This window comes from Ailuropoda melanoleuca, chromosome 17 (genome assembly GCF_002007445.2).
Source record: "Ailuropoda melanoleuca isolate Jingjing chromosome 17, ASM200744v2, whole genome shotgun sequence".
NCBI lineage: Eukaryota > Metazoa > Chordata > Mammalia > Carnivora > Ursidae > Ailuropoda > Ailuropoda melanoleuca.
In genome coordinates this window covers 2,761,250-2,784,487 of record NC_048234.1, presented here as the reverse complement: position 1 = coordinate 2,784,487, position 23,238 = coordinate 2,761,250, and the positions used below count along the sequence as shown (strand labels likewise).

General features: G+C 55.9%; 2 protein-coding genes and 4 non-coding genes across 7 annotated transcripts in view; 3 read left to right on the top strand and 3 right to left on the bottom strand.

The window, feature by feature from the left end:
• The window catches only part of HES7 (hes family bHLH transcription factor 7), a 4,455-nt gene extending 3,787 nt beyond the window's left edge, over positions 1 to 668 (top strand). Inside the window, exon 7 of the mRNA XM_034647275.1 lies at positions 612 to 668. Coding sequence (XP_034503166.1) covers positions 612 to 668 — 57 coding nt within the window. The remainder of the gene's footprint in view (positions 1 to 611) is intronic.
• On the bottom strand, positions 559 to 645 carry TRNAR-UCU. The gene is given in 2 exon segments: positions 559 to 594; positions 609 to 645. It is a non-coding gene; the product is annotated as a tRNA-Arg (tRNA).
• A 470-nt stretch (positions 669 to 1,138) lies between the features above and the next one.
• On the top strand, positions 1,139 to 1,220 carry TRNAL-UAG. Its single transcript has one exon. It is a non-coding gene; the product is annotated as a tRNA-Leu (tRNA).
• Positions 1,221 to 1,661: 441 nt separating this feature from the next.
• On the bottom strand, positions 1,662 to 1,733 carry TRNAQ-CUG. The gene has a single exon. It is a non-coding gene; the product is annotated as a tRNA-Gln (tRNA).
• Positions 1,734 to 2,306: 573 nt separating this feature from the next.
• Positions 2,307 to 2,379, bottom strand: TRNAK-UUU. Its single transcript has one exon. It is a non-coding gene; the product is annotated as a tRNA-Lys (tRNA).
• Positions 2,380 to 2,509: 130 nt separating this feature from the next.
• Positions 2,510 to 22,994, top strand: ALOXE3 (arachidonate lipoxygenase 3). 2 transcript variants are annotated; one of them, XM_011227413.3, is made up of 15 exons: positions 2,512 to 3,717; positions 4,338 to 4,542; positions 5,601 to 5,682; positions 6,242 to 6,361; positions 6,649 to 6,774; positions 9,388 to 9,491; positions 9,787 to 9,959; positions 10,667 to 10,810; positions 10,898 to 11,101; positions 11,195 to 11,281; positions 11,744 to 11,913; positions 12,459 to 12,580; positions 16,998 to 17,098; positions 17,687 to 17,857; positions 22,689 to 22,994. In XM_011227413.3, the coding sequence occupies exons 1-15, from the start codon at positions 3,571 to 3,573 to the stop codon at positions 22,866 to 22,868; spliced, it is 2,136 nt and encodes a 711-aa protein (XP_011225715.2). In that variant the 5' UTR covers positions 2,512 to 3,570; the 3' UTR covers positions 22,869 to 22,994. The 2 variants fall into 2 exon arrangements, with proteins under 2 accessions (XP_019657309.2, XP_011225715.2); XM_019801750.2 differs by lacking the exon at positions 22,689 to 22,994 and having other exon boundaries at positions 2,510 to 3,717; positions 11,744 to 11,920; positions 17,687 to 17,803.
• Positions 22,995 to 23,238: the final 244 nt, after the last annotated feature.

Genomic DNA, 23,238 nt, shown 5'->3' with positions numbered 1-23,238 from the left:
GGGCGGGGGCTGGGGGTGAGGTAGAGACTCCCGCCCGAGGGCAGCAGAGGGACCCGGGCGTCGGGGCGAGCAGGTGTTGGGGAGGGCGGCGGGGCGCGCGGGCGCAGCGCGCGGGTGAGATGTGGTCTATATTAGAGTATCTATATAAATATATATTTCCCTCGTTCCTGTCCCTTTTCCCTGCCCCCGTTGCGTCTAGGATTGTACCCTCTCTGCCCCGGCCCAGCCCCAGTCCCTTCCCGAGTCCCTAGTGCATGGAATAAAGTGGTTATTAAATCCCCGTGTGTCCCCGAGCCAGGGGCCTGCCTTTATGTCGGCGTCCACGCCCACTTTCCTTCTGTCTCCCTTTCCTTCTGTCTCCCGCCCCCTCCCCCCCAGTCCTGCTCTCCATGGCCTAACCCCCGGGGCAGACAGGTAAGTAAAGAAGAGAGCAGAGCGGAGACTGAGGTTGGAGCTGAAACCAAGTGGAAAACACTGAAATAGGGTAGGGGGAGAAGGGATGGGAGCCTTTAAGGAAAAGCCGGATAAAGGGGAAGGAAAAAAAAATTGAAATAAAACCGACTCTGGTGGGATTCGAACCCACAACCTTTGAATCGCTTTTTCGTCACTAGAAGTCCAATGCGCTATCCATTGCGCCACAGAGCCACCTGGCGGGCGGCGGCGTCTGACGGCTTACGGGTACTAGCACGGGCAAAGGGCGGGAGGGGAGAGGGGCGTGAGGGGAATTGGGCGGGGCGTGCCAGAAGCGCGTGGTTGGGACCTCGCAGGCCTGCGGGGGAGAGGTGGCGGGCCACAAGCACAGAGCCAGGTGGGAGTGCGGGCGCTCACGGGTGGAAGAGACAGGGAGGGAGAGCAACCGAACAGGAGCGAGCGAGGCCAGAGCTCCGGCTGCCCGCTTGGGGGATGCTTCCAGCCCAGGCTCACCCCACTCCCAGATGCGGCCCCACCCATGAAAATAAACTTGTTTCGCTGCAAATATCGGTGTGTCTCTATTTCCTCCGCTCTGTCGGTTTTGCCGTCCGCTGCTCCTGGGTCTGCGGTTTCCAAAGAAAGCCCGCTGACTTAGTACAACCGTTTCGAGCCTGTCTCGCCCCTCCAGTCTCTTAGGAGGACTACGGGGGAATCTCGCTTTCACGCAGGTAGCGTGGCCGAGCGGTCTAAGGCGCTGGATTTAGGCTCCAGTCTCTTCGGAGGCGTGGGTTCGAATCCCACCGCTGCCAGAATGGAGTTTTTCTGGTGGACTGTGCACCTTAGAACTCACAAATGGCTTCTCTCGGGGATCTATGCTCCTTGTTTTTACGAGGAGGACTGCTTGCTGCGATCTCACCGTCCACTCCCTGCTATTCCGGACAGCCTGGGTGGTGCCAGCCAGGACTTGGTGGAAACTACTAGAGATCTTCGGTTCTTCGTGACTGATCTACGCTCTAAGGTGTCCTGAAATTGCATTCTTACATCTCAAAACTAGCGCAACTTGCTATTATCTTTAAGTACTGACCGTGTGTTCTGATGGTGTGCGGGAGGCTCCGATTACCCGGTCTGGGAAGCCCAAAGCACAGCGTCTGCGTTTGCTTTCCTTCTCCCTCTCTGGGGGACAAGAGAGGCTCGTATACGAGGCTGATAAACAACAGAGCCCTGCTGGTACGGGGCAGAGGCAAAACGTAAGGTTCCACCGAGATTTGAACTCGGATCGCTGGATTCAGAGTCCAGAGTGCTAACCATTACACCATGGAACCCATTTCTGCCTGTCGTCTTCCGGGAATATACATATTGCTGAAGTTCGTGTTCAGCGCGTCCCACCCCTCCACCCCCCTTTCTGCCATTCACAGAAGACTAAAGAAAACAAAAACACCTGCCTGAAGCGGTTGGCACCTCTACGGATCACCTGAAATACCAATCGAGATGCGCTGTGACGTGTAAAATACATACTATACTTAGGAAGACACAGTACTTACTGAAAAGATTGCTAAAATTCCATTAATTAAAAATATTGATTACGTGTTAAGATTTCATTGGGTTAAATAAAATGTCAATAAAATTAATCTCACCTGGTTCTTTTTACTCTTTAATGTGCCTACCAGAATATTTAAATTAGCGTAAAACATCTCTACTTTTCCTCCACTCTCACTCGTTCTGTTTCCTGAGAGCTAAAATCCTTGCCGGGGTTACTATCATTTCTTTTTTAAAGTCATGTAACAGAACTTTCGTTATCTTTTTTTTCCTTGGTTTTGTTTAAAGGAATACAGATATTACGCTTACTTAAGAAGAGATATATAGTCCAAAGGAAAAAAAAAAAAACGAAAATCAAACGCCCGAACAGGGACTTGAACCCTGGACCCTCAGATTAAAAGTCTGATGCTCTACCGACTGAGCTATCCGGGCTCTTGCGGCAAGGTGCCTCTACTGCCTATAAGAGCTGTTCATCTGCGGAAGTCCAGGCTCCCGGAAGCCGACTGTAATTGCGAGCGCGAGCGTAGAGCCGCGGGCGCGCACCGGGAGCGAGCAGGGGCGGCCCGGCGGCTGCTGCCGGCGCTCTGCCAGCCTCGCTCGAGCACGGTCCCGGCGGAGGTCGGGCCGCTGGGGCCCGAGAGCCGCCAAGGCTGAGCCACTGCGGTGCCGGGACTGGCCGCGCGGGGCCGCTGCCGGCTGCGGGCCTCCCCGGCGCAGCGGTTTGTCCGCGGCCGGGATGACCCAGATCCGGGGCACCCCACCTCCCCGCCACTTGACCCCCGCCCTGCAGGCGGCGGGCTGGCCCGACCGGAACAAAGGCCACGCGGGGCCTTCAGACGCCGTGAGCCCCGGGTCCACTTTGGTCCCCTGGCCGGCGCCATCCGAGGGAGGGACCGAGATCGGACGTGTCGCGGAGCGCAGACCCAGGGGACTGGGCGCGGGGAAGGTGGTGCGCAGTGGGGAGCGACAGGAGCCTTGTGCCTGATTCCTCTGCAGGGGCGACTCGCCTGAGGGTGGCCGCGGTCACGTGTGATTTATGCCGAGTATGGCTCACTTGGGAAGAATGATTCACATGGGTGATTCACAAGAAGGGAATGTGGGTGCCCCGTGCCCAGGCCTGGCTGAGAGGAGGAAGGGGTCTCGGGGCAAGTTGGGGAGTGGGCGGAGTAGGGCCACAGGGTATCAGCGGGCCCCTGACCGGGAGCAGGGCAGTGTCCCAGTCACACAAGTGTTACCTGCTTCTCATCTCCTTCTCGGCCTCTGGTCCCTCCCTCCCTTCCCAGTGGGACTCGGGCTCCTGATATCCATCTGGGTGAGCCCTGTCCTGCCAGCCAGAGAGACCGGCTGTGCCAGGGGCAAGCAAACAACTATTAGGGTGGGGAAAGGGAGCCCGCAGTGAGCCAGGACAGAGACCAGGAGCTTCGGGGGAGAGAGGCGAGCGAGCCCCAGAGCATCCCAGAGAGCGGGGTCTTCCCTGGGAGGCTTACCTGCCAGGGCCCCAGCCCCCCACTCAGGGGCTCCGCAGCCTGACAGCTCAGCCCCGCCGTGCCCGCGGCTCACCTCCTCCAAGGCGGGCTTCTGCTGTGGCCACCGCTGCCGGGACATCCCCCCTTCCTTCCCGCCATGGCCGTGTACCGCGTGTGTGTGACCACGGGGCCCTACCTGATGGCCGGCACGCTGGACAACATCTCTGTCACTCTGGTGGGCACTTGTGGTGAGAGCCCTAAGCAGCTGCTGGATCGCTTGGGCAGGGACTTCGCCCCTGGATCAGTAAGTACAGAGGAGAGGGAGGAGGGACCCCTGAGGGCCGCTGGCAGGGGACCCTGAAGAAGAGGAGGGTCATTCCCCTGGGTCATTCCTCCAACCCTGGAGAACTCAGGGAGCCGGCCCTGACCTCCTCACCATCCTGTTCTGGTCTCTTTCCTGGGGAGAGGGTACATTCCCCCCAGGCAGGGCTGTGAAGAAGGAACTGGGGGCTGGGATCAGGAGAATTCCACCTGCTTCCTACCTCCTCCCATAATGGAAGGTGGGCTTTGGGCAAGTCGCTTGCCCTCTGTGAGTCGGGGTTTCCTCTTCTCTGGAGGGGATCTGCTTGCTTCCGCCAGGCCCCAGGATTGTTTGCTGGTGGCTTACACAAGGGTGCGGGAGCCAAGGAGGCTGGTGAGAGCTAGAATCCACTCTGCTCACTCACGGTGCCTCTGGGAGCTGTGGCCACTTCTGCTTGGATGAAGGGATGCCTTTTCCTAATTTATACAAAGGTCCGGCATGGGTTAGCGGCCCTCAGGCTTATATGCCAGAACAGAACAGGCGTAGGCGTAGACGCGCCCCGCAAGGTGTAAGATGCCCCCGCAGTTCCTCGCCTCTCACCCACTTGCTTTCTGGTCCCTCAGGTGCACAAGTACAAGGTGCGCTGCTCAGCGGAGCTGGGCGAGCTCTTGCTGCTGCGTCTACACAAGGAGCGCTCCGCTTTCTTCCCCAAGGACTCTTGGTATTGCAGCTGCCTCTGTGTCACGGCCCCCGATGGCACCCGTTCCCACTTCCCCTGCTATCAGTGGATTGAGGGCTACTGCACCATAGAGCTGCGACCAGGAGCAGGTGGGCCAGAGGCAGCAGCTGGCCCGGGTTGCAGACGGTTTCTGTTGGAGTCAGGGGGTGGGGGTCGCACAGAGCCCAAGCTGCAGGGAATGGGGGTGGGGTTAGGGTAATTGGAACTCAGAGCTCCCACGTAGATGCTTTCTGAACAAAATTGAGCCTCTCAAGCCCTGAAACTTCAGCAGGGAATTTCTGGGCAGTATACACCCCTCTGGAGACACAGAGGCTAGACACACACACGCATTCGCTCACAGGACTCATAGACACACACACAAATGCAAACACACAGAGACCCCGTTTGCTTTCGGCCGACTCCTTCTGCACTCCCCCACAGTGAATTTCTCCTGCACTCAGAGCAGACTTAGGCTGTAAGCAGAGTAACTGGGCGTCGACAGGTGCAGAAGCTGAGAGAATTGAACTGGAACGGCCCTGCCGATGACTACTACTGGCTTTTCCTGTGTGGACAAAGACCCTATGACGTGCTGTTGGGATTCCCTCTTGCATGTGGGGGGGGCCTTCAAGGATGCCAAGCTCGAGCTCCTTCAGCCTCTGACCCCCACCCACGTGTCCTGAGCTGTCTGATCCCGAGAGGCATGACCAGGGCTGGTGTGCGTGTTGACATGAGTCTTAGGGATGAGAGGTGATATTCTAGGCCAAGATGAGGAGAGTGACCATTACCCTCGGCCCCTAGCGAGGTCTTCAGAGACCCACCTATCATCCTAGCATATCCATCCATCCATCACTTCCCAAAATACATTCGTTCATCAGTCATTTGTCAAGTGCTCGTTATGTGCACGGTGCTGGGAATACACAAAATGACTACAATGTAATTTCTGCCCCCAAAGAGCCCTGGGAAGGAGACAAACATACAATTAGGACGATTGTTATAATCTTGGGGTGAGGTTGTTGTGAGTCCCTTCGCTGATGAATGCATGAAGAACATGGGGTATCCTTGTCACTGAGGGATTGGGTTCGAGGGTAAGAACAATCAGGCAAGCTTTGCTGGGGGACGTGCTGTTTGAAAAGAGACGTATGTGATGAGTACTTTTCATTCCCCACAGCAAAAACTATTTGTCAGGACTCCCTTCCCCTCCTTCTGGACCACAGGAAACGGGAACTCCAGGGCCGACAGGAATGTTACCGGTGAGGGTGGCCTAATTCAACTTCTCTCCCCACCTTTATGCTGACCTCAGCCTCAACCAGACTGTCACTAACTCTGACCTCAGATCCAACCTCGGGGGCCCGGCTCCGACCAGGACACTCATGTAATCCTAACTTCCACCTGAGGTTGACCCCGAGTCCAGACCCAGAACGCCAGTACCGACAATTGTCCCAATAGCATCAGTGAGACCACACTCAACCCCTCCCCCCCGCCCCCAGCTGCCCTTGATGGTGCCTGGATGTCAGACATGACCCTGGCATTGACCGATCTCAGCCCAGCCTCAGCCTTCCCCCAAACCAGCCATGATCTTAATCTCAGCGCAAACCTAACTCCAAACTGGTCTAGACATTCGTGTCACCCTCAAATGCTACCCCGACCCGAAGCCCAGTGCCTTCAGGGAGAAAATTCCAATGTGTTGTCATCTACCCAGAAAGTGGGTAGTTTCTGGGGAGTTTTAATTTAAAGTCGTGTCTTTAAAAGCTAAAGTCTATGTTTACCATAAGTTTGGCCAGCCACCCCTTACCTCTTTCCCCCCCGAAGCTGGAAGGTTTATGCCCCCGGCTTCCCTGGCATGATAGACATCAGCAGCTTTGAGGAGATGGAGACAGACAAGAAGTTTGCTTTGACCAAGATGACACCTCGGGCAGACCAAGGGGACAGGTGAGGGGGGACCCAGGCTTGGGAAGAAGGTGGAGGGGCGTGAAGTGAAGGTTGGGATGATGGGGCCTGGACAGCGGGGAAAGAGGACAGTGCCGTGTAATCCAAGAGTCAGGGCAGAATGTGGAGGGACCCTGGGGGTCTGGCAGGGAGGTGGCTTAGGCCAGAGCAGACAGGGTCGGGCAGGAGTCCGGAGCCAGGGGAGGATCCAGGGAAGGAATGAAGGGGAGTGGGCTGCAGGTCCGTCTGACCGGTGTCTGTCTTTCTGCCTCGCCTGCCTCCCTCCACAGCAGTGGGAATCGGTACCTGCCTGGCTTCCCCATGAAGATTGACTTCCCGTCCCTGCTGCACATGGAGCCCAACATTCGCTACTCAGCCACCAAGACGGCCTCCCTGCTATTCAACGCCATCCCTGCGTGAGGCCACTGCCATCCCCGCACTCCTGCCCCTCTCCCTTCTAGCTCCATCCTGTCAGGCACATCCACATCTCTGTCCCCAGTCTCCCCCCTCTGTCCCTGGTCTCCCCCTCTCTGTCCCTGGTCTCCCTGCACTCCATCCTGGTCTCCCCCCCCTGTCCCCTGTCTCCCCCTCTCTGTCCCTGGTCTCCCCTTCTCTGTCCCTGTCTCCCTCTCTGTCCCGGTCTCCCCCTCTCTGTCCCCTGTCTCCCCCTCTCTCTCCCGGTCTCCCCACTCTGTCCCCCTCTCTATCCCTGGTCTCCCTCTTGTCTCTCCATTCTCTGTCTCCCCATCATCTCCTCTTTGCTCCTTTGTGATCCCTTCTCTTTCCAGTCCTCAAATCTATGAAATGAACCGAGTGCTTTCTCAGTGCAGAGCTTGGTCCCAGGCCCTGTAGGTGGGACCGTGTTGAGCAGGACAGGGAGGCCCGGCCCCGAAGCTTTAAGGAAGTGAAGTCAGACCACCTCACGTTCAGATCCCAGAACCAACACCTTCCAGCCGTGTGACCTTAATCTTCATGTGGCCTCTAAACAGTTTCCTTGTTCGTAAAATGACAGTAACACCCATGCCTGCCTCACAGGTCTGGGGGAGAGTAAGCAAGACGACACCCAGTACAAAATAGTCTCTCAGTGGATGTGACTGAGAGTTAGGATGTCGTCTCCGACAGTGAGGAGCTCAGAGTCCCTAGGGAGACATGTGGCACAGTTAGGAACTGGAGGGGCCATTACAAGCTCGAGTCCACAGCTGGGGCTCTGAGTGTGACATGGTGGGGGTACCGTCTACAGTCCTGACCAGAGTCAGCCAGGGTGAGCAGGGGCCAGCAGGCGGCCCCTGGGAAAGCAGGTGGGACTGAAGCAGACTTTGGGCCATGGAGAGGAGAGGTGAGCAGAGAGGGGGTGTGTCCTGGGCAAAGCCAGGTTGGTTTGGGGAGGACGGAGAGGCTCGGCTGGCCATCCTGTGCGGGGGCTGCATTGGAAGGCCCAGGGGGGTTTGGGACAAGGGGCTAGATCCTCATCCTTGGGGCTTCTGTGCCCAACTGATTCTTTGGGAGAAGGACTCGTGGGAAGGGGGCAGAGGTGGGGCGGGCGGGGAGCTGGGGATGTCCTGGCTGGAGTGCAAGGTAGTCGAAGGTGGCTCAGTCCTCAGGGCAAGGACCCACGAGAGGCCCTGGCAGGGCTGAGGGACCAGGGTCACCTGAGCTGTCCCCAGAGGGGCATGTGGGTCTAGGCAAGGGAAGGCCCCGGGAAGCCAAGAGGACAGCCTGCGTGGGGCTCAGAGAAGGGCCCGTGGGCAGGGGGAGCTGGCATTTGGCAGCCATTGGGGATTTATGGAGAGCAGGGGTGGTAGCAGGCCTTCGGTGCGGGGCCATGGCAGGGGCTCTGAAGGATGCTCACGCAAGATCCTTGGAAAACGAAGACGTTTTCTTTCTCTTCATTGCCTCTTTTCTCTCTGCTTTTTTTTTTTAAGATTTTATTTATTTATTTATTTATTTATTTATTTATTTATTTATTTGAGAGAGAGTATAAGTGGGAGTTAAGAGCAGAGAGAGAGGAAGAAACAGACTCCCCACTGAGTAGGGAGCCTTATGTGGGACGCGATCCCAGGACCCTGAGATCATGCCCTGAGCTGAAGGCAGACGATTCCCCAACTGAGCTCCCAGACACCCCTCCTTGCTCTCTGCTTTAACAACGAGATCCCACCCGGTGTTTCCCTTCTTTGGGGCCTTACGGGGCAGGTACTGGGCAAATGCTGTGGACTGAGGGGCGGGCAGCTCAGTGGACACTCAGGAAGTTGTCCCGGGCTTGGGAGGTCACGGCGCCCACACCCTTCGGGGCCCCTGAGCACACTTCCACAGACTTCCTCGCCCACCGCTTGCCACAAACCCACCTGGTGGCGTTGCATTCCCTTCCATTTGATGGTGATCGCGAACCGGTGTGTCGGGTCATCCAGGGCCAGGCCTGGCCGTAAGGGGCCCATGGTGTCGTGTGTAATAAAGGGCGTCAGGAGGACGTTGGATTTACTGCATAACGCAGGGAGTGCGGGGCGTCTCGTGTGTGTTTGCGGGGTGTGAGGCCGCGCTCTGGCGGACTGTGTGTCTTAGATAGGTTTTATAGCAGGAGGAGATGTAGGCTAGGCTCACCACAAGAAACACAGCTCCAAAAGGTTCAGACAGTACAGACACCCACTAAATGAAAAGTGCATGGCCACCCCCCCTTTTACGAGTCTGGTGTACGAAGTACATTTTCGGTTATGTGTTGTGAGAAGGCCGTGGTTGGTTGGGACTGGCTGGTGGCTGGTGTCCTACCCAGACGGGGGCCGGTGAGGGCCCGTGACTAGATGGAAGCTTGAGGAAAGGCCAGGCTCCAGTGAAGACTGGCCGTGTGCACCAGTGGGCATACACAGACGGGGTCACCCCTACAAAGCCTCAGCGGGCCGCTAGGCTTCTCTCGCGGGCTCATTGTTAGGCATGTCTGCTCTGGACGTGGACCTGGCCGGGTCCCTCCAGGCCTCTAGGCTGGGGGCACAGTGCCCCGGGCAGCCCCAGGCCCCAGCCTCGCTTCCCCTCCCCCTCAGGTCCTTGGGCATGAAGCTCCGAGGGCTGCTGGACCGTAAGGGCTCCTGGAAGAAGTTGGATGACATCCGGAATATCTTCTGGTGCCACAAGACGGTCATTTCAGGTGCACAGAGTCAGGCACCCTACTCCGTGCTCGGAGCCCTGCGCCCCATTCTGGGAACGGCCTTTTTAAGCCCTCTCGGGGAGACCGTGGGATCCCAGAGGGAGGGGCTCCTGGTCTCACGGGTGGCCACCTCACAGTCTCCCCTTAGGAGCTCACGCCACCTCCCCTTTCTCTGGGAGGGGACAGGAATAGGGGAGTGAGGACAGAGAGATACTCTGCTTGCCAGGGACACGGTCAAGGGTTGGATCTCGGGAAGCAGTTTCCAGACCAAGGAGCCCCCTCTCTTGCCCCCTAGAGTACGTTACGGAGCACTGGTGTGAGGACACCTTCTTCGGGTACCAGTACCTGAACGGCGTCAACCCGGTCATGCTCCACTGCCTCTCCAGCTTGCCCAGCAAGCTGCCCGTCACCAATGACATGGTGGCCCCCTTGCTGGGACCCGACACCTGCCTGCAGATGGAACTAGAGGTGGGTGAGGTGACTTTATAGACAAGGGATGTGTGTGGAGGGTAGGATGGGATGGCTGGAGCTGCAGCCAACCTCGCACCCCTGAATTGGGGCAGGTGGGGACGAGGGCCAGATGGGCTGGGCATGGCTGGAAGCCTGAGGTGAGGCTTGGCGGATGGTAGGAGGGAGCAGGACAGCATGGAAGACAAGGCCCTGCCCGTGTTCTGGGGCTTCCAAGATCCCCAGTGCTGAGGCCCAAAGAAAGCGATTTTAGGGCAGGTGGAAGGCAGTACCACTGCATACAAGAGGGACAGTCATGGAGACAGGAGCTCCGAGGGCGTGGGAGAAGACGATGGTCAGTCTTTCTGGGGCAGCCAAGCCCTCAGGCACCTTCCAGGAGGCTGGAGATGGGGCAGGCAATTCTCAGAGTGTGGTCATTTTCCTGTTGTTGGATATACTGACAGGGTCACTGAGCTGAGAGCAGGAAGGACCAGGTATGGGGGGACGGGGAGAGGACGGCAGCTTACCCAGGTGGGAGGTGGCGCAACCAGGGACTCAGGCGGACCTCATTCCGGACATTCTGGGGAGGGTGGAGTAGCTAACTCTGGCCGCGAGTGCAGCCTCCAAGAATTACCGAGGCCCCGGCTGGGGTGGGAGTGGGCGGAGAACAGAGAGGGCAGCGCAGCGCGGGTCGGAGGGCGCTGCGAGCCTCCGTGTACCTTCCGCAGAGGGGGAACGTCTTCCTAGCCGACTACTGGATCCTGGCGGAGGCCCCCGTCCACTGCCTCAACGGCCGCCCCCAGTACGTGGCCGCCCCGCTCTGCCTGCTGTGGCTCAACCCGCAGGGGGCGCTGGTGCCCCTGGCCATCCAGGTGAGACCTGGGGCGGGATTCCGGGGGCGGGCTCAGGAGACACACTAGCAGTTTTGAGCCTCACCCCCTTATTATTCTTGGGCGCAGCTCAGCCAGACCCCCGGGCCAGACAGCCCCATCTTTCTGCCCACTGACTCTTACTGGGACTGGCTGTTGGCCAAGACGTGGGTGCGCAACTCCGAGTTCCTGGTGCACGAGAACAACACGCACTTCTTGTGCACGCATCTGCTGTGCGAGGCCTTCTCCGTGGCCACGCTGCGTCAGCTGCCGCTCTGCCATCCTATCTACAAGGTCTGTGCGGCCCCGGGGCGGGGGCCAGAGGCGGCGGGCCAGCTCGGCCTGCTCCCCTCACCTTCGGCTCCTGTGTCCTCATCCCGCTCGCAGCTCCTGCTCCCTCACACTCGCTACACGCTGCAGGTGAACACCATCGCGCGGGCCACACTGCTGAACCCCGAGGGCCTTGTGGACAAGGTGCGGCCTCCGGCCCCCGCCCCCACGTCTCTGAAGCCCCGCCCCGAGGCCGCTTTGCCCCGCCCACAAGCCTCTTCAGCCTCCAATCCCACTTCACACTCCCTGCCAGACCCTTCCCACAAGCCCCGCCTCTCCCCTCTGGTCCCTACTTGCCCCGCCCACAAGCCCGGGCCCCGCCCCCTCAGGCCCGGCGTCCGAAGTCTCCCAGAGGTGGGCAGGGCAGCCCCCCTCGATCACATCCCCACCCCACCCCACCGCGGACCCTGCTTTCTTTCAGTTAACAAATACCTAGGATTTCCTCCCATGCACATAGTAGGGCCGCAACCTTCGCAGCCCGCGTCAGTCCCTGTGGGGGTTTGATGCGCGGTCTTGGACTCCTTGATTAACTGGAAACTGGAACATCCCCTCGGCTGAGTCACCAGCCTGGTCTGGTCCCCAAGCCGAGCTGTGTTGTGTTCTCAGGTCACCTCGGTCGGGAGGCAAGGCCTCCTTTACCTCATAAGCACCGCTCTGGCTCATTTCACCTACACCGATTTCTGCCTTCCGGACAGCGTGCGGGCCCGCGGCGTCCTGGCCATCCCCAACTACCGTTACCGCGACGACGGCCTGAGGATCTGGGCGGCCATTGAGAGGTGCAGGGTGCGGGCCCGGGACCCCACCAGGGCCCCCTGGCCCAGGGACAGTGCGGACCCCTGTTCTCATGCAGGCTAGGGCGCTTGGAGCTGGGGGTCGCGGGTACTTCGGGCCCCAGCAGGGAGCACCCCAAGGGTGAGAGTTGGGGTTGGGGTCCTCAATGAAATGACAGGTAGCTGCGGGCTGGGGAGGGGCGGGGCTGTGTGTGAACGCAGCATCGAGGAAGGAGAGAACAGAGTGTCCGGAGGGATTGGGACAGGTGCAACAGAGAGGTGTGGGCTAGGGCCCCCAGGCTGTTCTCAGTGCACTCCCCACCCCCAGACCCCTGGGTGGGAAGGAGGCCCAGAGCACCCATGACTCGGGGGTGCCCAAACCTGGGACCTCAGGTTCCACCTGGATCTGGGGGCTCCCGCTGGACTGAGGTGGGCTCTTGATGGACACTGGCTGTCTGGCTCTCCCCAGCCTGAGTAGCACTGGGCCTTAGATTTCTGGCCAGGCCCGAGCCCAAGGTCACCCCTGTGGCACGAGCATCTCTTTCCTGCAGCTTTGTCTCAGAAATCGTGGGCTACTATTATCCCAGCGATGCGTCTGTCCGGCAGGACTCGGAGTTGCAGGCGTGGGTCGGCGAGATTTTTGCTCAGGCGTTCCTGGGCCGGGAAAGCTCAGGTATCCCATCCCCCCACCACGAGCTCCCAATGACCCGGTGTTCCCTCTGGCCTCACCTGTTACTTAGCTCTTACTTAGGACAAGTCTTTGAACTACATCCTATTATTAGCCCCACGGCACAGACGAGGAACAGGCACAGAGAAGGCTTTGCAGATAGTGGCAGAGGTGGGATCCAGAGCCGGCTCTCACCGTCTCCAAAGTCCTTGCTCACAGCTGCTACACTGTGACCCTCTGGTTCTTCCTTGACCCTTACTCAAGCCTGTCCATTCACCGCTGCTTGCTGAGCTCTATGGACTTGTCCCATCATGTGGTAGGAGCCATCTCCAGCCTCAAAGGTTGAGGATTCCGGAATCTTCTCTCATACTTCCTCATGCTTGTTCCTCCAGGTGGCCCCTCAAGCCACCAACCTCTCTCATTTCTTTTGGCCTCATGGAGTGACGTGGTCCTGCTGCCTCCTGGTTTTTCCTTATCAACACCTGTCACCTGGCACTAACTTCCCCCATTTCTTCTGACACTGCCCGAAAGGTTTTTGAGACCCACTGACCCCAGAGGCCCCGTCTTCCGCCTCCTTTGCTTAACCTCAGCAGACCACCCTCCCCTTCCTTAAAGTCTTCCCTTAGGCCCAGGGAGGAAGCATCCTCTGAGGCTCCCACTTCCTCCTGGGCCTTTCCCAGGTCCCTGTCCCAGACGTTGGCTTGTCCGGCCTGGGTCTCTGTCTCCTCTCTACCCTCCCGTGCTGGAATGATCCTTTCTGCGGTTTCTCCTCTGCCGTTGATTTCAGACTTGGAAATCCCCCTGCCCCCCATTCCCTGAAGAACTTTCCATTTTCTCTGTCTCCTTGTCACCCTTGAGACCAGCACACAAAAACTACAAGCTACAGGTTCTGAGGCTTTTTTCCCCCTTTAAACAATGAATTTTAAACACATAGAAAAGCAGAGAGTATAAGGCAACGAACACCCATTCACCCACCGCCCAGATTCAACTAGCACTCATTTGATTAACCTGTTGCTTTTATTAATTGCTGAAGTCTTTTAAATTATGCATATTTCATATTTTACTCCCGATAAACATGCAACTCAAAAAACCCCGTTTTTCTTCACAACCACGATACTGTCAGCACGCTCGACAGAGTTGACAATAAACTCCAATACGGCACATGTAGAGGGAGAAGCAGGCTCCCCGCTGAGCGGGGAGCCCTTGTGGGGCTCGATCCCGGGACCCTGAGATCATGACCTGAGCCGAAGGCAGACGCTCAACCAACTGAGTCACCCAGGCACCCCTCTTTTGGATCTTTAAAGGATGACCCGTCCCCTGCTTTGCAAGCCCACTGTTAATCCTGGGCTGACCTGATCCTGGCAGCTTCCTCCCCTGAGGGTAGTTTTTCTCTTTGGGCCTGTTTCTTATTTAAAACCTGGGGCAGGGGGTCTAATTACTGTTGGCTGGCTCTCCTCTCTTACTGTATTCAGCCTGTCTCTGACTCAGAACATCAGAGCACTCTTCAGTTGGCCGAACAGCTCCGACCGTGCAAGCTTATCGCAGATTCCTGGTTTAGGGCAAGGCACACTCATTAATTAACTTCAGTCAGTGTGACGTTTGCTTCCATATTTCAAGGGGAACAAATTAACCACAGGAGATACAGAAAAATTCCCACAGGTGGCCTGACTTCCTTTGCCTTTTAATCTTGGCCCTTCCAGGTTAGAATATCCTCCGCCAAGGGAACATCCAGAAAATTCCCACAGGCTCCCAGTCAGACGCCTGGTCCTTCCTCCGACCCTCTGCATCCTGACTGCAAACTTTGAAGCCATCTTTGGCTCCCACTCTGTCTTCCTGATTCCCTAAATCCGGCTGGGTGGTCAATTCCTCTTGTCACCATCATGTCCCGCTGTCACCACCCAAGCCCAGTCCTCATACTGTGGCAGCTGCTTCTTCCCAGGCCTCACCATTCCCAGCCTCTTGCTGCCCACCCGTCAGGTCTGTGGGGCCGCCACCCTGACAGTCCTCCAAAATTGTGCCCAGAAACCGCGTGGCTTGGCACGTGCTGTGGCCTCACCTCCAATAAGTACCTTCCCTGTCCCTTCGCCTTGCTGATGCCTCATTCCTTCCCGCTCTCCTTCTTACCTTCTTAGATATTCACTCCAGGCAGCCAGTAATTACTGGGCTCGTAATAGTAAGTATTGTTCCGGGGGGTCAGCAGTGAACAGGACAGATGAAACTCCTGGCCTTCCCAGAGTTCCCCATTCTAGTGGGGAGATTCGGAGAATCACCAAACAAATATGTCAGGGGGTGGGTTGGGAGTGCTCAGGAAAAGGAAACAGCACGTGAGGTAGGGGGTTATTTCAGCTAGGTGGTCCTGGAAGGCCTCTTGGAGAAGGTGACGTTTGAGTAGAGAGCTGAAGGAAGTGAGAGAGCTTGTTCTGCGGATAACCGGTTTTAGCAAGGGGGTGACATGATCGGATTGATGATTCTAGAGGATCAGTCATTCTGGCCGTCAGGGACAAGGGTGGAACCAGGTGGGTTCATGCAGGAGGGACATGATGGAGACTGGGTGCTGGTGAGGCGGGATTGGCTTCTGAAAGTATTTGCCGATATACGTGGCATGAGATAAAAAGAGGAAGGGGTGCACAGACTGGGGTCTGAGCGACTGGATAAAGCTGCAGGAATGGGACCACCGTGGGAGGGACAGGTCTGGGGAGTGTGTGGGGGAGGGGGCCAAGCATCAGGGTTTGCAGGTGTGACGTCTGAGAGGCCGTGTAGACACCCACCTTGGAGTGTCAGGTGGCAGCCGCGGACTTATGCCCACCGCTGTGTCTAGAATTCAGGGGCCAGGCGGAGCCGGAGGTGTGAATTTGGGAGTCATTGGCCCGTGGGAAGCAGTTAAAGCCGTTGATTTGGACGAGAGCAGTGATGTACAGAGAGGAGAGGAACCAGCTGAGCCAGAAAATGCCTTCTTCCTCTGTCATCTTTTTCCCCACTCAGAGCTCACTCACCCTTGTCTTCCTGTAGGGAGGTCTCCCCTAAGCGCCCCAGCCCCAGTGTCTGTCTCTGCTCTGCCCGCGCTCTCCTCAGAGAGCCAAGCCCTGGCCTTGGAGCCCCCTTCCGCTTCCATCACTGTGTGCTTATGAGTAACACACTCTGGTCACCTGCCTTGTCAATGATCCTCCATTGGGTGCTTGGACAAATCTTGGTGAACTGGGGAAATTAAATCATAAAGTGCTGGGGGGCGCCTGGGTGGCACAGCGGTTAAGCATCTGCCTTCGGCTCAGGGCGTGATCCCGGCGTTATGGGATCGAGCCCCACATCAGGCTCCTCTGCTATGAGCCTGCTTCTTCCTCTCCCACTCCCCCTGCTTGTGTTCCCTCTCTCGCTGGCTGTCTATCTCTGTAGAATAAATAAAAATAAAAAAATCTTAAAAAAAAANGAGGCCGTGTAGACACCCACCTTGGAGTGTCAGGTGGCAGCCGCGGACTTATGCCCACCGCTGTGTCTAGAATTCAGGGGCCAGGCGGAGCCGGAGGTGTGAATTTGGGAGTCATTGGCCCGTGGGAAGCAGTTAAAGCCGTTGATTTGGACGAGAGCAGTGATGTACAGAGAGGAGAGGAACCAGCTGAGCCAGAAAATGCCTTCTTCCTCTGTCATCTTTTTCCCACTCAGAGCTCACTCACCCTTGTCTTCCTGTAGGGAGGTCTCCCCTAAGCGCCCCAGCCCCAGTGTCTGTCTCTGCTCTGCCCGCGCTCTCCTCAGAGAGCCAAGCCCTGGCCTTGGAGCCCCCTTCCGCTTCCATCACTGTCCTTATGAGTAACACACTCTGGTCACCTGCCTTGTCAATGATCCTCCATTGGGTGCTTGGACAAATCTTGGTGAACTGGGGAAATTAAATCATAAAGTGCTGGGCACCTGAGTGGCTGTCTGTTGGGCACCCGGCTCTTGGTTTCAGCTTGGGTCATGATCTCGTGGTTTCCGGGATCGAGCCCCGCGTCGGGCTCCATGCTCAGCGGGAAGTCTGCTTGAGATTCTCTCTCTCCCTCTGCCCTTACCCCCATTCTCATTCTCTCAAGTAAATAAATAAAACTTAGAAAAATCATTAAGTGCTATCAGGGGCTGCAGATAGAAGTGGGGAGAAGAGCCAGTTTGGCTGTCAGCTTGAACTTGGCTCCTCCCGTGTGAGCTCTGCTGGCTGGGCATTTTCTGGTCCGATCCCAGCAGCCAGCTCCAATCCTGACCCCCTTCAGAGACTGCAAACCTTGGTGATGACCGTCCCTAACCTCAGCCCAGCCCTAATCTTAATCAAAAGACAGCGGTGACCAAACGCTCAGCCCTCTCATGTTCACTCTCCCCTTGCGGTGAGCCCCAGCCCCGAGCTGCCCCTAGGAATCCGGTCCCCTCCCTCCACACCCTTTTCCCTTCCTCCCACACCCAGGCTTCCCACGCCGGCTGTGCACTCCAGGAGAGCTGGTCAAGTTCCTCACTGCAATCATCTTCAACTGCTCCGCCCAGCACGCTGCTGTCAACAGCGGGCAGGTGAGGTGGCAGGGGGCAGGCCTGGGGCCCCTGGGCTATGCAGGGTTGGGCTCAGCACTGGACATGAGGCCACAGTTGGGGTTGAGAGCATGGGTGGGTCAGGGTTGGGGTGGGTTTACCATCGGGACTGAGGTTGGGTGGTGACTGGGTGGAGTGAAGGAGTGAAGGGCCAGTGCTGGATGAGGACAGGGGTGGAGTGGGGTTCAGGATTGTAGTGGTGATGCCAGCTGGTGTTTTGTAGGGAATAAAACCTATAGGGCCTGTCATGGTGGGGACGTGGCCAAGGGGAGAATCAGGCTGTGCCGGGTGGCATGCCAGCCCTTTGGCTAGGGCCCTCTTTAGGTTCTGCTCCTTCCTTGGTGATTCACTCCACCTAGTCCTAGAACATTGGGTGGGGAGTGACAAGGGGTTAACCTCCTACCCCATATCTGGAACTTTCTATCCTACATCCCTTCCTCTCTTCCGTTTCCACCATCCCTTCATTTCTCAACTGAGAGACCTGGGATGGTAGGGGCAGGATCAGGGATGATGAAGGAGCTGGTTCTCTCCCTCTGGCCAGCTGACTCAACTGGGGTGGGGTCTCTACAGCATGACTTTGGGGCCTGGATGCCTAATACCCCATCATCCATGAGGCAGCCCCCACCCCAGACCAAGGGGACTGCCACGCTGAAGAGCTACCTAGACACCCTCCCAGAAGTGAATGTCACCTGTAACAACCTTCTCCTCTTCTGGTTGGTCAGCCAGGAGCCCAAAGACCAGGTGTGTATGGGGTGTGGGTTGGGGTGGGGGTGGATGTTTACAGGGCCTGGGCAGTGGCAGTGATGCTAGCTGTTCCAGGGAGGTTTGGGGACTGAGTGCTGCCATTTTTGCCCACTGCTGAGCTAGTCTTGGATTTGTCAGTTTCTTTAGAAATGATAGTTGATCCCCAAAGACATACATTGAAGAAAATATCAGTTTAGTAGCTGGGACACAATGTCTATCAAATTCACCAGTTTGCAAATGCAGCCACCCATCTGTCCATCCATCCATCCATCCATCCATCCATCCATCCATTCATCTATCCATCCATCCATCTATCCNCCATCCATCCATCCATCCATCCATCCATTCATCTATCCATCCATCCATCCATCCATCCATCCATCCATCCATCCATCCATCTATCCACACCTATCCACCCATCTGTCCCTCCATTCATCCATCTATCCAACCATCCATCTCCCCACCCATCCACTGTTCCATCCATCCATCCATCCATCCATCCATCCATCCATCCATCCACTTATTCATCCATCAACCATTCATCCATTAACTGCTCATCCATTCATCTAAACATTCAACACACATTATTTTGGATACTTCCCACATGTCAAGATGGCACTGGGCACCAGGCATATAAAACTGAATGAGACCTTCCTGCCTTTAGGATTCCTATGATCTAGTTGAGGAGACAGACAGGGACATGACAAAGGGCATCACAGTCCTGTAGGAATCATTTATGTGCAAGCACTTACTTCATGAGTGTTTGCAACGTGTCAGACATTGGTGGGCAGATATGACCCCACCCTCATGAGCTTAGTCTTGTAACAGAGGTGAGAATGGGGACTTGCGGAACCTGACTGAGTCTGGGCGAACCCAGGAAGGCTTCTTGGAAGAAGTGACATCAAAGCTGAAACCTGCAGGACAAGTAGGAGCTAGGCAGACAAAGGAAGGGCAGGGTTAGTTTCTAGGCAGGAGGAAGGACAGAACCAAGTGAAACGAAGTGAAGGTGAGTCCGTTGTTGTGTTGCTGGGATTGCAGATGGTGCAGGCGCAGTGTTCATTCAGAAAAGGATGGGGAGCCACTGCAGAGCTTTAAGGCGTTACATGGCTGAGTCTATGTTTTAGCAAGGGTGCCTCTGTGGCTGTGCGGATGGTTGGGACGGGCAGTTCTAGGCAGGAACAGGGGAGGAGGCTGTCAGGTCCGCTTGGCCAAGGGAGCAGCCCCTTGATCCCCAATTATCAATATTTCCATTCACACGTGGGGTCATCCGTCCCGCCTCTGCCCTCCTGGTCTTGTTCACAAGCCCTCTGACGTCACAGGAATGTTTCTCATGCTTGACTCCGTTGGGTGCAGACGTGTGTTATCTTCCTAACAAGTTTTAATTACCATCTCATGGCCTGGGAATGGCAGGAACTCGTCCCTGGATCCTGCTCCTTTCTGGTCCCATTTCCCAAGGACTTGGAGATGTTCATTTTTGTCGTTATAAAGGAAAACACTCTGGGTTTTTTTGTTTTTGTTTTTGTTTTATCTGCTCACAGAATACTCTATTACTATTCCCAATACTCTCACTCAATACTTCTAGCCACTGAATGTGTGTGGGGGACCAGTGGGGTGTCAGATAATTTAACTCAGTTCTGACACTCTCCTTGCAGTAATGGCAAGTCCCACGGGTTCAGACTCATTCCCACAAGACTGCCACAGCCCCCCGTTCCTCCCCCCCCACGCCATGCCAACCACAATCCCAGGCTGTCACCTGCACTTCTGACCCACCAGCTAAAAATCAGAGGTTTCTACGACCCCCTACACCCAGGTTTGGTCATTTGCTGTACCGGGTCACAGAACTCAGGGAAAACAATGTATCAGATTCCTGGTTTATTATAAAAGGACATAAGTCAGGAACAGCCAGAGATGCACTGGGCAAGGTGTGTGGGAGGGGGTGCAGGGCTGACTTGCCCTCTCTGGATGCCCTGCCCTCCCTATCCCTCCATCCTGTTTGCCAGCCTGGAAGCTCTCCAAGCCCTGCGGCTAGGGTTTTCCTGTCTCACTACCTGGGTGCGATTGATTGAATCCTTGGCCACTGAGGATTAAGTCAACCTCTGGCCCCTCTCTCCTCCCCGGAGGCTGGGGACTGGAACTGAAAGTTCCAACCTTCTAATCGCATGGTTGGCCCTCCTGGCAGCCACCCCATCCTTAGGGGCTTTCCAGAAGTCACCGAACGAACTGTAAACTCAGGTGTGGTTGAAAGGCCTTATTATGATAACAAGACACCTTTAACACTTTCACGCTTACAGAATTATAAGGGTTTTAGGAGCTCTGTGCCAGGAATGGGAGGAGCAAAAATGTATATTCCTTACTGTAAATGGCAATATCACAGTGGGAGGGATGGTAGGCAAGAGAGTGAGGGTGGAGGGCTGCCTCCTAGAAGCCAGTGGGGAGTCTAACCTAGAAAATCATCACAACAGCCACAGTAGCTGTTTCTTGGGGTTCTAGGATGTCTCAGTCACTAAATCAGATAACTTAGGTATGCTATTTTAAAATACAAAGTGAGTAAGGAGCTTTACTTAAAATGCTTAATACGGTGCCTGACATATAAGTGTTCAATAGATGGTAGTTCCATTTTTTCTTAAAGATTAAAAAAAAAATTTTAACCTCTGCCCCCCACGTGGGACTCGAACTCACAACCCCGAGATCAAGCGTCACACGTTCTACCAATGGAACTGGCCAGGCGCCGCAAATGGTAGTTGCATTTTACAGGGGAGAGAGCTAAGCAAGTTGGTTCAGAGATCCTAAGCAAGGTGCCCAGGGTCACAGAGCTAGTACGTAGGCTCTGAACCCAGCTTGTCATGTTCCTGTGTTCTGCTTCTTTGGATAGCTATATTGTAGTTTTTGAAATTAGATGTAATCTGGTGAATCAGACATAAAACTGATTCTTTGAAAAGACCAGTAAAATAAGGAAACCAGAGATAGTCCCCATCAAGGGAGAGACAACAGAGCATTCAACGTACGACATTTGGTAGGCATGGAAAGACAAATCGCCAATAATTGAGAAGGTTGAAGAAATTATGAGAAAGCACGACTTGTAGTTTTATGTAAACACATTTGGAAATCGAGGTGAAGGAGATGATTTTCTAGGAAAACAACAAAGAAAGTTTGACGCCACTAGAGATGAAAACCATACATAAACGGAGAAGGGCGTCAAAGATCTCGATCCCCCTCCTTGCAAAGGGAGAGTCTACTAAGCCTTCAAGGACCAACTCGTTCCCAAATCACTCAAACTGCTTGAAAGTATAGGAAAAAATGCTCCCCAGATCATGTTACTGGGAACCTTGATACCAGCACCCAGCCAAGGTGATGCGCTTAAGAAGGGAAGTAGGTCTCCGGTAGAAAGTGCCAGTCCCAGATCCACACTTCCCCTGGTGTGACCCCGGATATGTAATTGGGACTCTCCAAGCCTCAGTTTCTTTATCTGTGAAGTGGGAATGATAAGAGCACCTGTCTTACAGGATTGTTGTGCTGTCATGACCGTCCATGTCAAGTGCTTGCAATGTGTTAGCTATAATTAAGAAAATGAAATTATAAACGTGTTTCACTGAGTGACAACCATCTTAAAAATACATCATTAGCCAATGAAGGCCAATAGTGCATAGTAAGACGATAATACGCCTTGCTGAGGTCTAGTTTATTCTAGGAATGACAGGAATGAGAGATCGGTTCCCCCTGATGAAATCTAACGATGTAATTTATTACATCAATAAAGTAACACCATATAATCATCTCAGTATGTGAAAGAAATGTTTGGGAAGTGCGGACAGTCATTACTAATGAAAATTCAGTGTAAAATGAAACTCCCATACCCCCTTTTTAAAAAAGATTTTATTTATTAGAGAGAGAAAGCATACAAGCAGGGGGAGCGGGAGAGGGAGAAGCAAGCTCCCCGCTGAGCAGGGAGCCCAAAGCGGGGCTCGAACTCACGACCCCGAGATCATGCTCTGAGCTGAAACCAAGAGCCGGACACTGTAACCGACTGAGCCACCCAGGTGCCCCAAGACCGAGAATTTTTAAGCATCAGGGTTATTGGCAAAAGTTACATTGTATTCAGGTGATACTGGATGGGAGGCACATGCCGATTAGGAGGCTGGGCCCGTGGAGCCGAGCTGCTTCTGTGGGCTGCTCACGGAGAGAGGGGCCACCCCGTCCTGCCACAGGACGGCTCCCGCTAGACGCTCACTGCGAGGCTTGCCGATTGCGGCCGGCCGGGCTGTAAAGCGAGCCCATGAGTGGTGATGGTGTTGGGTGGCTTGGCAAGATGCCTTCAGAACTGGCTGTCGTCTTCAGGGGTGGGATTTTGTGAAACGGTGCGGTGACAGGTGTATCCTGGGTCCTGTCTGCCGGAGCGTGTTTGTGTTGATTTTGTAACACGTCGGGCTGATTTGTGTTACGAACGTGCTTGTGCTCTTTTAGTTCACAGAGCAGTGGACCAGGCCCCGGGAGGGACCTTTGAAGATGCTCTGGTCCAACGCATCCTCTTTCAGGCGCAGAACCGGTCTCCGCGGCCGGAGTAACTGGCAGAGGGCTACCAGCAGAGGGAGCACTCACCCTGGGCTAACCATCCCGGCCCCACACCCCCTGGGTTGCCGGTGGGGGGCGGGGGCTGCTCTGTGCAGGCTCCCTGGAGTGGGGAGTGGGGTTTGGAGGGCTCGCGTCTGCAGCAGCTGTGGCTGGGTCAGGCCCTTGGAGCTACCCTGACGATGTGCTGGCAAACGTGGTCCTTCCCCATTCTTTGTCCCATCCCCAACGTCGTCCTGACTGCCACCTGGTTTTCTCCCAGCGGCCCCTGGGCACCTACCCGGACAAGCACTTCACGGAGGAGGCCCCTCGGCGGAGCATTGCCGCCTTCCAGAACCGCCTGGCCCAGATTTCGCGGGAGATCCGGGAGCGGAACCAGGGTCTGGAGCTGCCCTACGCCTACCTGGACCCTCCGCTCATCGAGAACAGCGTCTCCATTTGACCTCCTCCTCCTACCGCCCTGGAAGGAAGGCTCGAGCGCGAGGACACATGGCCACGAGGAGGGCCAGCTTGTCAGGGCCCTGTCCGTTCCCACTCAGCCGGAGCCTTCTCTGCACCTGGGGACTTTCCCACCCAGGGTGGCTCTAGCCTCCCATGGGTGGGCCCTGAGCGGTGAGGGGCCCACACAGCAGCGTCCAGGGTGCGAAGCCGCTGCCTAATGTCGAACGCACAGCAGGTGCTTCAAGGGAAAGGAACCCCGTCACCCCTTGCTGTACTTGGGGCAACCTCTTACTCTCCTCTCCTGTGAAAATCTACCCCTCCCCTCGGGAACCCCACAGGGACTCTGAGCTCCCCTTCCCCATCCTCCCCCT